The 13079-nt window shown below is 43.6% G+C and overlaps 1 protein-coding gene across 1 annotated transcript in view; it reads right to left on the bottom strand.

Annotated features, from left to right (window-relative positions):
* Positions 1 to 11500, bottom strand: part of LOC120734813 (deleted in malignant brain tumors 1 protein-like) — a 59146-nt gene extending 47646 nt beyond the window's left edge. The window contains exons 1-7 of the mRNA XM_040033805.1: positions 11413 to 11500; positions 8279 to 8302; positions 7874 to 8185; positions 7383 to 7697; positions 6889 to 7200; positions 5921 to 6241; positions 4288 to 4605 (exon numbers count right to left, since the gene is read on the bottom strand). Coding sequence (XP_039889739.1) covers positions 4288 to 4605; positions 5921 to 6241; positions 6889 to 7200; positions 7383 to 7697; positions 7874 to 8185; positions 8279 to 8302; positions 11413 to 11452 — 1642 coding nt within the window. The 5' untranslated portion in view covers positions 11453 to 11500. The remainder of the gene's footprint in view (positions 1 to 4287; positions 4606 to 5920; positions 6242 to 6888; positions 7201 to 7382; positions 7698 to 7873; positions 8186 to 8278; positions 8303 to 11412) is intronic.
* Between the last annotated feature and the right edge of the window lie 1579 nt (positions 11501 to 13079).

The raw sequence follows: 13079 nt of genomic DNA, 5'->3' as shown, positions 1-13079 counted from the left end.
GTCTCTGGGTCAGAGAGTCCTGAACATGATATTCTAAACCAAATTTGCATCACTAGAAGAACAATGGATAACATTAGATTATCAAGGCTAGGCAGAGAGGTGTTTTGGTTTTCTGTCTCTTACAGAGGAAGGAACAGACACCAGACGAGGTCACGGAGATACGAGGATCCTTCGCAGCAGACACAGACACAGAGACGGCCGAGACAGCAACTGGGGTGAAGTGTCATGGCGTTTGGGCTCCGGCTAGTCACCTCGAGAGGATGGATCCCATAAACACAGCAATAAACACGAAGGGGTTGGCGAAAAACTAGGAACACCAGACCAACGAGGCTCGAGAGGCTCTTGGTAAAAAGGGGGACACGGCGGTGACCCCTGAATACACAGATCACTGTTTGAAATCAGGGCAGAAAAATCCCCTGATCTGTGCAACGACCGAAGGGTGGTCTAACCCCGGAGGTCGAAGAAAGAAGAGCAGAGAATCACCCGACTGGAAGACACTGGTAGCTGCAGCAATAAAGTGAAGGTTAAAAGCTCCTTGGACAGAGGTTCTAGTCTGAGTACGTTTGAAAGGTACAAGGTGGCACCAAGATGGGGGTGGGAAACTGGAGCACCAAAATAAAGCTGTGGGAGAACTGGGGAGTGATGGGAGTGTCATCTGTAACTATTGTTGTTGTAATCATAGTTTTTCTTGCATCTGAACTGCGCAAACACAGAGGTCATCACACATATGCTCCACCCGTTAAAGGGGGACAGAGGGCCTCAGGGCAACGCTGGATTATGAGGTGTAAGTGATCTCTTTAAAAAGAGATCAAAGGGGGAATTGTGAGATTATATATTATCTTAGACCCCTAATTAAAGATTGTGAAATTATTATGTAGTTTAGTTTGCATTATTCTCCTGCAGAGGTGATAACTATGACACTTATTAAACCGATTTGTATTACATCAGACTGCTGATTTATTGTGAATGAATGATGTTGTTTATGATGCACGATACAGCTGAGCTATAAGAAATACTGTTTTCAGAGAGTCAGGACCTTATTTGTCTGATTAGAAGAGAACAGAGACCGGAGAGGTTTTCTGCCCCATGACTAGGCGGAGGGGGGCTGAAGCTAGAAGTATGTGAGAAACGCTCAGACACTTCGAGATCAGGCGGACACCCTCCCGCGCTCATCTCCCCTCCGGATGGTTTATGCTCAGAAGTGTTGGAATAAAATGATTGTTGACTGAGCATTTACACCGAGTGTTGTCCTTCCTTCAGCCCAAAGATCAAAGGAATTGGGAGGATTTAACACAATGCATTCTGGGCAGTTTGTTCAAAGTCTGACCATTCTGCACTCCAGATGGGTCGATTGCGTTAAAATTTTTAATCGCGTTAATTGTGATTACGGCGCTAACGTGTTAACATTTACAGACCCACAACAAACACAAAAACAGAGCACATCATGATATAGACTTATAATTTGCACCGATGTATTTTCTATTTCTTGCTGTGTTGATTTGTCTGCTATTCTCAAAGTATGACAACTTATAATGGCTGATTGTTCGCCATTTGCATAGGGGAGGGGCCACAGAGGGGCCAAAGAATATGAAAAATACTAAATCAGAGAATATAAATGAGCAGGTCCAGTGATGATGGTAAATCTGCTCTCCTGCAAAGATGTCCAGTTTGTTCAGCTTCCATCTGTTACATTCACATAATCATTTTCCTCATCAGTGCTTTCAAATTCATCCTCTATGTTGACATAATTGTGATCGTCAGATTCCTCGTCTGACACGCCTGCTTGCTCTGCACATTTCCTTTTTATCTTCACCGGCTCAACATTCACGTAATCCTCCTCTTCCTCCTCCTCCTCCTCCTCGTCATCCTCCTCCTCATATCTGTTTGTGGCAGCCACTGAAACACAAGCAGCAGAACTGAGTCAGTAAATATGAACAGAAAAACACAGAAAATGGTTTTCGTCATGAAACAAACAAATATTTGATTCCTTGTTGAATTCATAATGAGCAGTATGTGTCCAGTTTCATTATGAAAGACAAACAGCTGCAAATTAATGTGCATTTTACTGATTAACGGTTACCAAGCCAGCATTAACTACACCCGAAGCCCCAGCCTGACTTCAGCCTCACCACTGTGGGAAGCACAAAAGCCTGTGTGAGGATGTCGGGGACAGACTGCTGACCTCTGCTGTAGCTGGAGTGGGCTGCAGGAACATCAGCGAGCAGCTTGAAGACAAGATGAGACCTGTGTGTGAGATTATTCTCAAACGGATGGAACAGTGAGGGGTAACTCCAGAACTACACTGGAAGATCTCATGAAGGATCTCCAAGCAGCTGGGACGTTACCCTGCAGCACACACAGGTACTCCTGCTGAAGAGCTCACGTCCATGTGAAGTTTGCCAATGAACACATGAACGATTCTGATGAGGCCAATCTGAGCTGTTTGAATGGAAAAGAACGAATTACTGCATCGCACTGAGGGAAAGAGGAAATCTTAGGCAGGGAAAAGCCTCATGGACGAGTTTTGACCCAAAACATACGACTGAGGCTATCAAGAAGTGAGTCATGAAGAAACACATTACAGCCATGGAGCAGCCTGGTCAGTCTCTGACTTTAATCCAATAGAAAACCTCCAGAGAGCTCAAGTTTTTCTAGAAACCTTAAGGATCCTCTGCACGGAGGAGAAGTTTAAAATCAGCTGAGACGTCCACAAACCTGGTGACCAGCTACAGGAAACATCTCACAGCTGAGCTTGTCAACAACAGTTAGTCCAAGAGGATCAAACACTTCTTTCCTTACGGGGCGATCGTGGCTCAAGAGTTGGGAGTTCGCCTTGTAATCGAAAGGTTGCCGGTTTGAGCCCCGGCTTGGACAGTCTCGGTCGTTGTGTCCTTGGGCAAGACACTTCACCCGTTGCCTACTGGTGGTGGTCAGAGGGCCCGGTGGCACCAGTGTCCGGCAGCCTCGCCTCTGTCAGTGCGCCCCAGGGTGACTGTGGCTACAATGTAGCTGCCATCACCAGTGTGTGAATGTGTGGATGACTGGATATGTAAAGCGCTTTGGGGTCCTTAGGGACTAGTAAAGCGCTATATAAATGACCATTTCCCACTAAAATGCACATTTATTTGTAACTGGGACAGAATGTCTTCCACTGTTAAAATAAACCTGCTATAAAATGATCAATTATGAAATTATAAACTGATCCTTTATTTCTAAAAGGTTAAAATGGTGACTTCAACAGAGTGTCAGATACTTATTTCCACTGTATACTGTTTGTTCTCATGAGCACAGACTTTGGATCGGGACGTGGGGATCAAACCGCCTGGCTCGTCGTCTTCTCCAGAGGACCAGACAGACCACCAGCAGGAGCACCAGGATCCCAGGAACTGCTGACGCCACCAGCAGCCACCAAGGAACTACGAGAGAAAACGATTACAACATGTTTCTGGGAAATCTGCAACATGAAAAGTGATGCTGTATGAGCAGTTATGTCTGTGTAGGTTGTCATTCATCCAGGTAATGGTGGTCAATCATGTGACTCATCACATGAGCCAAGGTGAGAAAAAAGGCATCTGGGGAGCATCTGAAAACTGGATTATAGGTGCCAGGTGTCCAAGCCCCGCCCTCTGTTCAAGGATCACAGTGGACTCCTCTTTCAAACCGCCTGTCTTCTCTGTCCAAAATATCCTCAAATAGTGACCTTTGACCTTTAGATGCAGACGTACAGCTGAGTCTTGTCCTGTCGAGGTGGCTCTTCTATGTTGTGTGTTTATGAAGTGTTTGGTGTCTCCAGCGTAGAGGTCTGAGCGCTCCTCACTGCAGCTACGTTGTTGAGTTTGTGTTTGTGATGAAGCAGTTTGTGTCTGAGTGTGTGGCTGAGTCTAAACTGGGACGTCGTGCTTGGAGGAGACTCTCCTGAGTCCCTCTGATAAACCTGCCACATAACGGAGGATGACGTCCTGTTTCTCTAAGGACTTAGAAGTGAAGACGCCTCATGGATGAGAGGTGAAAAGTCTTTCACTTTCTTTCCAAGCTCTTTAGAAAATTTGAAGGTGCTTCGTGTCAGCTTGTTGAAAACTTCATATGTTCACATGTTGAATGGTTTAAAACGTCTTTCCATCAATTTTCAGATCTAAACAGGGTCGTAGAAGAGGAGCAGTCCTCACAGTGGACAGCAGAGTAACCCTGTAGTCACAAGTATCTATACATACATCTTTGTATTTATATGTAGAGCTGTTGAAACAACATGTATGTTCAATCTGGATTTGAGTCCTGTGCTCTACTCACATGTGATGATGAGATGAATTGGTGCCGACTCAGGAGAAGTGAATGTCCTTGATGGCAGCAGTAACTCATACACACAGCTGTAGTTGCCCCGGTGTTCATACTCAGCTGCAGGGAAACTAAAGCTGGCTGAGTGGTTGACTGCAGGCTCTGTGAGGTTCACGCCAGAGAAGAAGAGCCTGAAACGTCCTGGAGTATATCTGGAGTTAATGGAGCAGCTGAAGACGAAGCTGGAGCCCTTGGTGATCTCTGCACCTTCAGGACCCCAGACCAGTCCTCCATTAGGAGACGTCAGGGAGATGCTGGGCTGCTGCAGAGGATCTGGGTACAAAAGAAACAACACAGAAGACTGAACATCAGTGTTTGAACACTTTTATTCATTCTGATCTTCATCAAACTCGTCCTGTTCAGGTTCCGACTCTCAGCAACATTTAAGCCATGATCACAGACTGTTTTGTTGTTGTGATCAATAAAAAGTGCCGCCTCTCAGAAAGCCAGACACACCACACAGCTCATATTCTGAGTTCATATCAGTGATACATTCAGTCAGCCTCAGCTGTAGCACTCTGGAAATGCACACACTGTCCTTACTAATGCAAAGCAACATCTGTAACTACATCTGTAACTACATCTGTAACTACATCTGTAACTACATCTGTAACTACATCTGTAACTACATCTGTAACTACATCTGTAACAACATCTGTAACTACATCTGTAACTACATCTGTAGCTACATCTGTAGCTACATCTGTAACAACATCTGTAGCTACATCTGTAACAACATCTGTAGCTACATCTGTAGCAACATCTGTAGCAACATCTGTAACTACATCTGTAGCAACATCTGTAGCAACATCTGTAGCAACATCTGTAACAACATCTGTAGCAACATCTGTAACTACATCTGTAGCAACATCTGTAACAACATCTGTAACAACATCTGTAGCTACATCTGTAGCTACATCTGTAACAACATCTGTAACTACATCTGTAACTACATCTGTAACTACATCTGTAACAACATCTGTAACTACATCTGTAGCTACATCTGTAGCTACATCTGTAGCTACATCTGAAGCTACATCTGAAACTACATCTGTAACAACATCTGTAACAACATCTGTAACTACATCTGTAGCTACATCTGAAGCTACATCTGAAACTACATCTGTAACAACATCTGTAACTACATCTGTAACTACATCTGTAACTACATCTGAAACTACATCTGTAACAACATCTGTAACTACATCTGTAACAACATCTGTAACTACATCTGTAACTACATCTGTAACAACATCTGTAACTACATCTGTAACTACATCTGTAGCTACATCTGAAGCTACATCTGAAACTACATCTGAAACTACATCTGTAACAACATCTGTAACTACATCTGTAACAACATCTGAAACTACATCTGTAACAACATCTGTAACAACATCTGTAACTACATCTGTAGCTACATCTGTAACAACATCTGTAACTACATCTGTAACTACATCTGTAACAACATTTATGCTACATTTCATTTCATCATTAAAGTAAAGAACACTTCTATAACTACAAGTACAAACACTCATTGTAAAGTTTAACCTCATGGATTCATGTTGTGACTGATGTTTCTACTCACATGTGATGATGAGATGAATTGGTGCTGACTCAGGAGAAGTGAATGTCCTTGATGACACATTTATCTCATACACACAGCTGTAGTTGCCCCGGTGTTCATACTCAGCTGCAGGGAAACTAAAGCTGGCTGAGTGGTTGACTGCAGGCTCTATGTACATTTGACTTGATCCATAGAAGAAGAGCCTGAAACGGTCTGGAGTATAGCTGGAGTTAATGGAGCAGGTAAACTCAAAGCTGGAGCCTCCTGTGATCTCTGCACTTCCGTGTCCCTGCACGTGTCCTCCATCATATCTCAGGTGGATTCTGGGCTGCTGCAGTGACTCTGTAGTAAAACAGAACAAAATGAAGACCTGAAACCGTCTGCACCAGTTTGCCAGTGTGGACGTTAAACATTTCACGTTTATTCACGTCTTCCTCTGACTTTCTCACTGCATTAAAGAATTTTAAACCATCACCTTCACCATCATCATCAAAAACTAACCCCTCCCTCTCAGCACAGCTTATGATCAGCTGATATGTTCCAGGTTTTACATGCATTATATACATTTCAGTTATTCATCCATCTTCAGATGCTGATCCAGATCACAGAGACTCAGCAGGAGGGTCTCCTCTCAGGTAGAGTTTCCTGAAACAGCTCACAGGAAGCTTCCTCGTTTGATGCCTAAATATTAAAATGTCTCACTTTAAATGTTTCATTAACTTTCTGTGTTCTAATGTTAATAAAAGATGGATTATTTTAGACAGCATCTCAACTTAGGGCTCCAGGAGTGAGTGTGCGAGCACATTCACGGCCATAACTGTACAATGTGAGTCTGTGTGAAGAGACTCACAGTGAAGAGAAGCATATTTATGGTGTTTGTAGAAACTGGTGTTGTAGTGCAGCTCATTATAGACAACCAGAGCATCATCACAGACTGTTCTCCATCATTCACAGTATCTGACACACCATCACAACCAAACATCTCTCACCTGAACAGAGGACCCCAGCGTCCTCACTGTGTCCACAGTAGGGCCAATATCTGTTGAGATCACACTCACTTAGAGACCTTTCATGTCCTGAACAGTTCACATGACGCAGCCAGATCGGCCCGGTTCCTCCACCAAAGTGAGCATTTGTAGTGGCTCTCAGTGCTGTTCCACAGTCTAACTGTCTGCAGACCACCTCAGCATCATTTAAGTCCCAGTAGTCATCACAGATTGTTCCCCAGGAGCCATTGTGATAGATTTCAACTCTTCCAGAGCAGGGAGTCGACCCAGACCCAGCTAATCTGACCTGAGGCCCTAACAGAAGAAAAAGAAAGAAGAGAGTTCACATTTCATGGTACGCTGACCTGCTCAGTTCCACTGCTGCTCAGCATGCAGTGACTAAACTACACTGAGTGGATGATGAAACTGATAAAAAGTACAGACACAAACATGCATTCACAGTATCTGACACACCATAACAACCAAACATCTCTCACCTGAACAGAGGACACCAGCGTCCTCACTGTGTCCACAGCCTGGTGCCCCAAACTCTCCGTGATCACACTCACTGAGAGAACTTTCACTTCCGTTACAGCCCACATGTCGAAGCCAGATCGGCCCGGTTCCTCCACCAAAGTGAGCATTTGTAGTGGCTCTCAGTGCTGTTCCACAGTCTAACTGTCTGCAGACCACCTCAGCATCATTTAAGTCCCAGTAGTCATCACAGATTGTTCCCCAGGAGCCATTGTGATAGATTTCAACTCTTCCAGAGCAGGGAGTCGACCCAGACCCAGCTAATCTGACCTGAGGCCCTAACAGAAGAAAGAAGAGTGTTCACATTTCATGGTACGCTGACCTGCTCAGTTCCACTGCTGCTCAGCATGCAGTGACTAAACTACACTGAGTGGATGATGAAACTGATAAAAAGTACAGACACAAACATGCATTCACAGTATCTGACACACCATAACAACCAAACATCTCTCACCTGAACAGATGACCCCAGCGTCCTCACTGTGTCCACAGTAGGGCCAATATCTGTTGAGATCACACTCACTTAGAGACCTTTCATGTCCTGAACAGTTCACACGACGCAGCCAGATCGGCCCGGTTCCTTCACCAAAGTGAGCATTTGTAGTGGCTCTCAGTGCTGTTCCACAGTCTAACTGTCTGCAGACCACCTCAGCATCATTTAAGTCCCAGTAGTAATCACAGATTGTTCCCCAGGAGCCATTGTGATAGATTTCAACTCTTCCAGAGCAGGGAGTCAACCCAGACCCAGCTAATCTAAACTGAGGCCCTAACAGAAGAGAGAAGAGCGTGCACAGTATTTATGTCATGTTATTTACACCAAACTTTATCATTTAGACTCATTTTGTCAAACACGACTGACCTGCAGCAGCTGACACACAAGAGACTGTAGAAAAGAGAAATAAGGCTGATTATTCTCTGGACTGTAAAGTGAAACATGCTGAGATAAGAAGTAATCAATTTTAAAAACAACAGTTGTTGACCAAAGTATTGTACAATGACATAGTCAAAGCAGAAGACATACCAATTAAAATAGAATATAGATGAAGAGAAAATAGAATCATGGAAAGAACAATAGAAACAGTATCATCTTGATTTCAAAGCCAGAGAGTAAAAGTAGGTCTTCAGACGGCTTTTGAAAGTCTCCAGTGTTGGAGAGGTCCATATGCAAGGGCAATGAGTTTATAGATCTGTAGAGGGCCAAGGTCAAGATGGTCACAAGCACCAAAAACAATGACCTCAGTTTTCTGCTCATTTAGGTTGAGAAAATTTAGTGCCATCCATACCGTAACATCTTCCAGACAATCAAACAGACCCTTCAGAGGATTCACAGATTTTCGTCTCGGGGGAACGTAAATCTGAGAACCATCTGCGTAGCAATGGAACGAGATATCATATTTTTTTAAAATTGAGCCCATCAGAAGGATTTAGATTGAAAAAAGGGCTGGGCCAATGATAGAGCCCACAAGAAAGCACAGTCTTTGGGTATAATGAGTCTGAGTTTAACAGAGAAGGTTCAATTAGATAGGCAGGATTTAAACTATTCCAAAACAATCCCTTTTATTCCAACATGTTGTTCCAGTCTAGAGATGAGAAGGCTGCGATCTACTGTATCAAAAGCAGCACTGAGATCTAATAATACTAGGATGGCAGGGTCTCCGGAGTCAGTAAAAGTTAAAAGGTCATTAAAACCCTTTAAAAGAGCAGTTTCAGTGCTGTGGTGAGTTTTAAAACCAGACTGGAACACTTCACCAATGTTGTGTTGATCTAAAAAGGCCTGGAGCTGGATAAGGACGATTTTCTCCAGAACTTTTGACAAAAGGGGCAATTTAGAAATTGGTCTGTAATTTGATAAAATTGTTGCGTCCAGATTCTGCTTTTTAAGGATGGGTTCCACCACAGCATGTTTAAAATCAGAGGGGACGGACCCAGACTGCTATTAACAATAGAAAGCAAACATGTACCGACTGAGTCAAAAACATCTTTCAGTAAGCTAGGTGGAATAATATCCAAAATAAATTTTGAGGGCTTCAAGTTACTGACTGCTTCATTAAGTAATGCAAGGGACACTGGCTGGGAGTGATCAAAGACGTTTGAGTATAAACACATGGGTCAAAAATGGGAGGGATGATGTGAGACCTAATGTCTACAATTTTATTAATGAAGAATTTCATTAGATTCTCAGATGTTATGTTCGCTGCAATGTGAGAATCACTAGTGGGAGGATTAAGAATGGAACTTATAATACCAAATAAAATACGAGGTCAATGATAGTTGTTGGATACCACCTTAGAAAAATACTTTGTTTTTGCTGCTCTTACTGCTTTCTGGTAGCTTGAAAATGATTCTCTAAGAATCTCAAATGAAACTTGGAGTCGGTCCTTTTTTCACTTTCGTTCCGCTTTTCTACATACCAGTTTGTATTTTCTGGTATCTGGTATCATAAGTTGGAGGACCAATTAGCAGGTAATGCGTGATTTAGATTTTTTATAGGAGCAGGTGAAACGATCTGCTGTATTTGAATTGATCATATGAGATCGGAGTTTGGACACAACTGATCTACTAGACCAGGGGTGTCAAACTCAAATACACAGTGGGTCAAAATTCAAAACTGGAACAAAGTCGCGGGCTAACATTAATATTTATTGAAAAAAAAATCTTCCTCCAGATATAAGAATGAATCTTTTCTTATGGACTCAAACAAGTTTTGCTGGAAAACTGAATATGGAACAAGCAAAGCTTAATACTAAACAATATATATATATATATATATATATATATATATATATATATATATATATATATATATATATATCCATAGAGGCTGGGGTCTATCACACCAGGCAAGACCCCAGGTGCAGGCTGTGTAAAGATGCCCCAGAGACAATCCAGCACATAACAGCAGGGTGCAAGATACTAGCAGGCAAGGCATACATGGAACGCCATAACCAAGTGGCCGGCATAGTGTACAGGAACATCTGTGCCGAGTATAACCTGGAAGTCCCGAGGTCAAAATGGGAGATGCCCCCAAGGGTGGTGGAGAATGACCGAGCTAAGATCCTGTGGGACTTCCAGATACAGACGGACAAAATGGTGGTGGCTAACCAACCGGACATAGTGGTGGTAGACAAACAGAAGAAGACGGCCGTAGTGATCGATGTAGCGGTTCCCAATGACAGCAATATCAGGAAGAAGGAACACGAGAAGCTGGATAAATACCAAGGGCTCAGAGAAGAGCTCGAGAGGATGTGGAGGGTGAAGGTAACGGTGGTCCCCGTGGTAATCGGAGCACTAGGTGCGGTGACTCCCAAGCTAGGCGAGTGGCTCCAGCAGATCCCGGGAACAACATCGGAGATCTCTGTCCAGAAGAGCGCAGTCCTGGGAACAGCTAAGATACTGCGCAGGACCCTCAAGCTCCCAGGCCTCTGGTAGAGGACCCGAGCTTGAAGGATAAACCGCCCGCAGGGGCGTGCTGGGTGTTTTTTTTATATATATATATTAGCTGTATAATACCAGTAGGCCAGCTCTAATAGTAATTTGGTATGGCTTCGCGGGCCAAATGTAATTAGGCTGCGGGCCAGAGTTTGACACCTATGTACTAGACTGACGTGAAAGAGGAAGCTCAAACAGTACAGGCATATGGTCAGAAAAATTGATGTTACAAATTGCAATGTCAAAGAGTGACAGGCCGTAAGAAAGTACGAGATCCAGGGTATGACCACCTTCATGAGTTGGGCCTTTGACTGACTGAACAAGATTAAAAGAGTCTATAACATTTAAAAAAAAATCAGTGGTCAGCGGCGTATTTGTTCAGCAAACGTGAATATTAAAATCCCCTACGATTAAAACACTGTCGTACTTTGGTAAAATTCCTGCCAAGAATTCAGAAAAGTCTTGTATAAAGGAAGGAAAAGCTTCCAACACGTTTAACAGCCCTCACACATCCTGTTAGTGTAGCAACAAGAAAACTACTCAGTGATGTCAAATGCATCTCACCTGTGGCCAAAAAGAAGAAGTTTGTCTGCTGTGTCCACATGGCTGAGACACACAAGAGTGAAATGAGCCGTCAGTGGCAGAAAGCTGCAGATAAGCCTGAGCACTGTGGCTATAAGACACTTCCTGCTTTCTTATATGTTACCAATGAAAAACATACATCATGGTGTTCATGAATCTGTCATATTTAATGCCATATATGGAATAAAAAGAAGTCTGACTGGTAGGGCTGGGAGACACACCCTCAAAATTATATCATGAGATGTCAAAGAAGTGACCAACATACTAACTTCACCTTTAAACTCTTCAGAAGCTTCACAGCATCGTCTCGTAATCAAACTGAAAAATATTTTCTTCCTGTAACTGTAACACTTGGCTCAACGATGTGTAACTGCATCAGTAACTTTCATCCAGCGTTTGCTTTCCCCGTCATACGGTGTATCTAACAGTGAAATGATGCTTCACACGTGGTTGCTTTGCCCCCACTTCTCTCATTCTTTTATATGTATAATGTTACATTTTGAGGTGTTGTGATGTTTCTGTTCAAAGATAATTACTGGGAGTTCACAGGAAAACAAACTGCTTGTCTCAGTAAAACCACCAAACTGACGGAAAGAAGCAGAGAAACAAAGAGGAACCTGCAGATATTTCAGACCCAAACCTCAGAGTGTCACCGCGGACAGTCTGTCCAACATACTGCAGGGGTAATATCTTTAATTCATGTATTTATCAAGTTATTGTTTAGGTACAAAAACATTTTATTCATGTGTCAGATACAGGTCACCTGTAACACATGAAACAATGAGACAAAGACAGATGCTGGTCATTTATGGTTTGTAGAAACAGGAAGTCTGTGTCTCTAAATGCAGCTACAGGCGGGGCTTCTGCCTCAGCAACACGCCCTTTGCTCCATATATGAAACCACTGGTTCAGGCAATTTGAAAAGATGAGGTTAAAAGAGATCATTATATATAATGAGCACAAATAGGCCTGTTTGCAGAGGACGTTATGTTATCTCTTAGTGATCTGGATACATCCCTCCCAGACTTCTGGGGCTGTTAGATAGTTTAATTTGTATTCAGGATACAAACTTAACATCACAAAGACACAAATGATCCACTTTAATCATACACCTGTAGAGGAACACAGGAATGAATTTGATTTAGACGGGAAAACTAAAACAGTTAAGTACCTGGGCATTAATATTACCAAATCACCAGAATTACTGTGGTGCTAACTATAACAAAACCAGAAAACCAAACCAGGGAGGGCAGAGGGACTGAAACAAAACAACACAAGGAGCACCAAGAGTCCAAAACAAAAAGTTCACGAGGAACAGAGGAGTTCAGGGTGTCGACCGTGCGGGCAGCAACGACGGGGAAACAGTTCTGGGGGCCGACCTCGACGGCGTCCAGCTGGTGGCCCGGAAAGCGGCCGGCGACTCCGAGGTGCAGAACGTGGCTTGGGCGGCGGCGTGGCAGCCACAGGACCAGGCGAGGCCGACGCAGAGGAGGCTGGACCAGGCGAAGAAGAAGCTGAAGCTGCAGGTGGTGGAACAGAAGGAGGCTGGACGGGCTCCTCGGGCCCTCGAGCTGAGACGAGGAAGGGCTGGAGAGGTTCTCCTGAACCCCCAGCGGAAACAGATGCAGAGCCAGCAGGTGCGGAGACCT

This window comes from Simochromis diagramma, unplaced genomic scaffold (assembly GCF_900408965.1).
Source record: "Simochromis diagramma unplaced genomic scaffold, fSimDia1.1 OVJJ01000176.1, whole genome shotgun sequence".
Lineage (NCBI taxonomy): Eukaryota > Metazoa > Chordata > Actinopteri > Cichliformes > Cichlidae > Simochromis > Simochromis diagramma.
The sequence above is the reverse complement of the archived record's forward strand: the minus strand, read 5'-3'. Positions and strand labels throughout refer to the sequence as shown.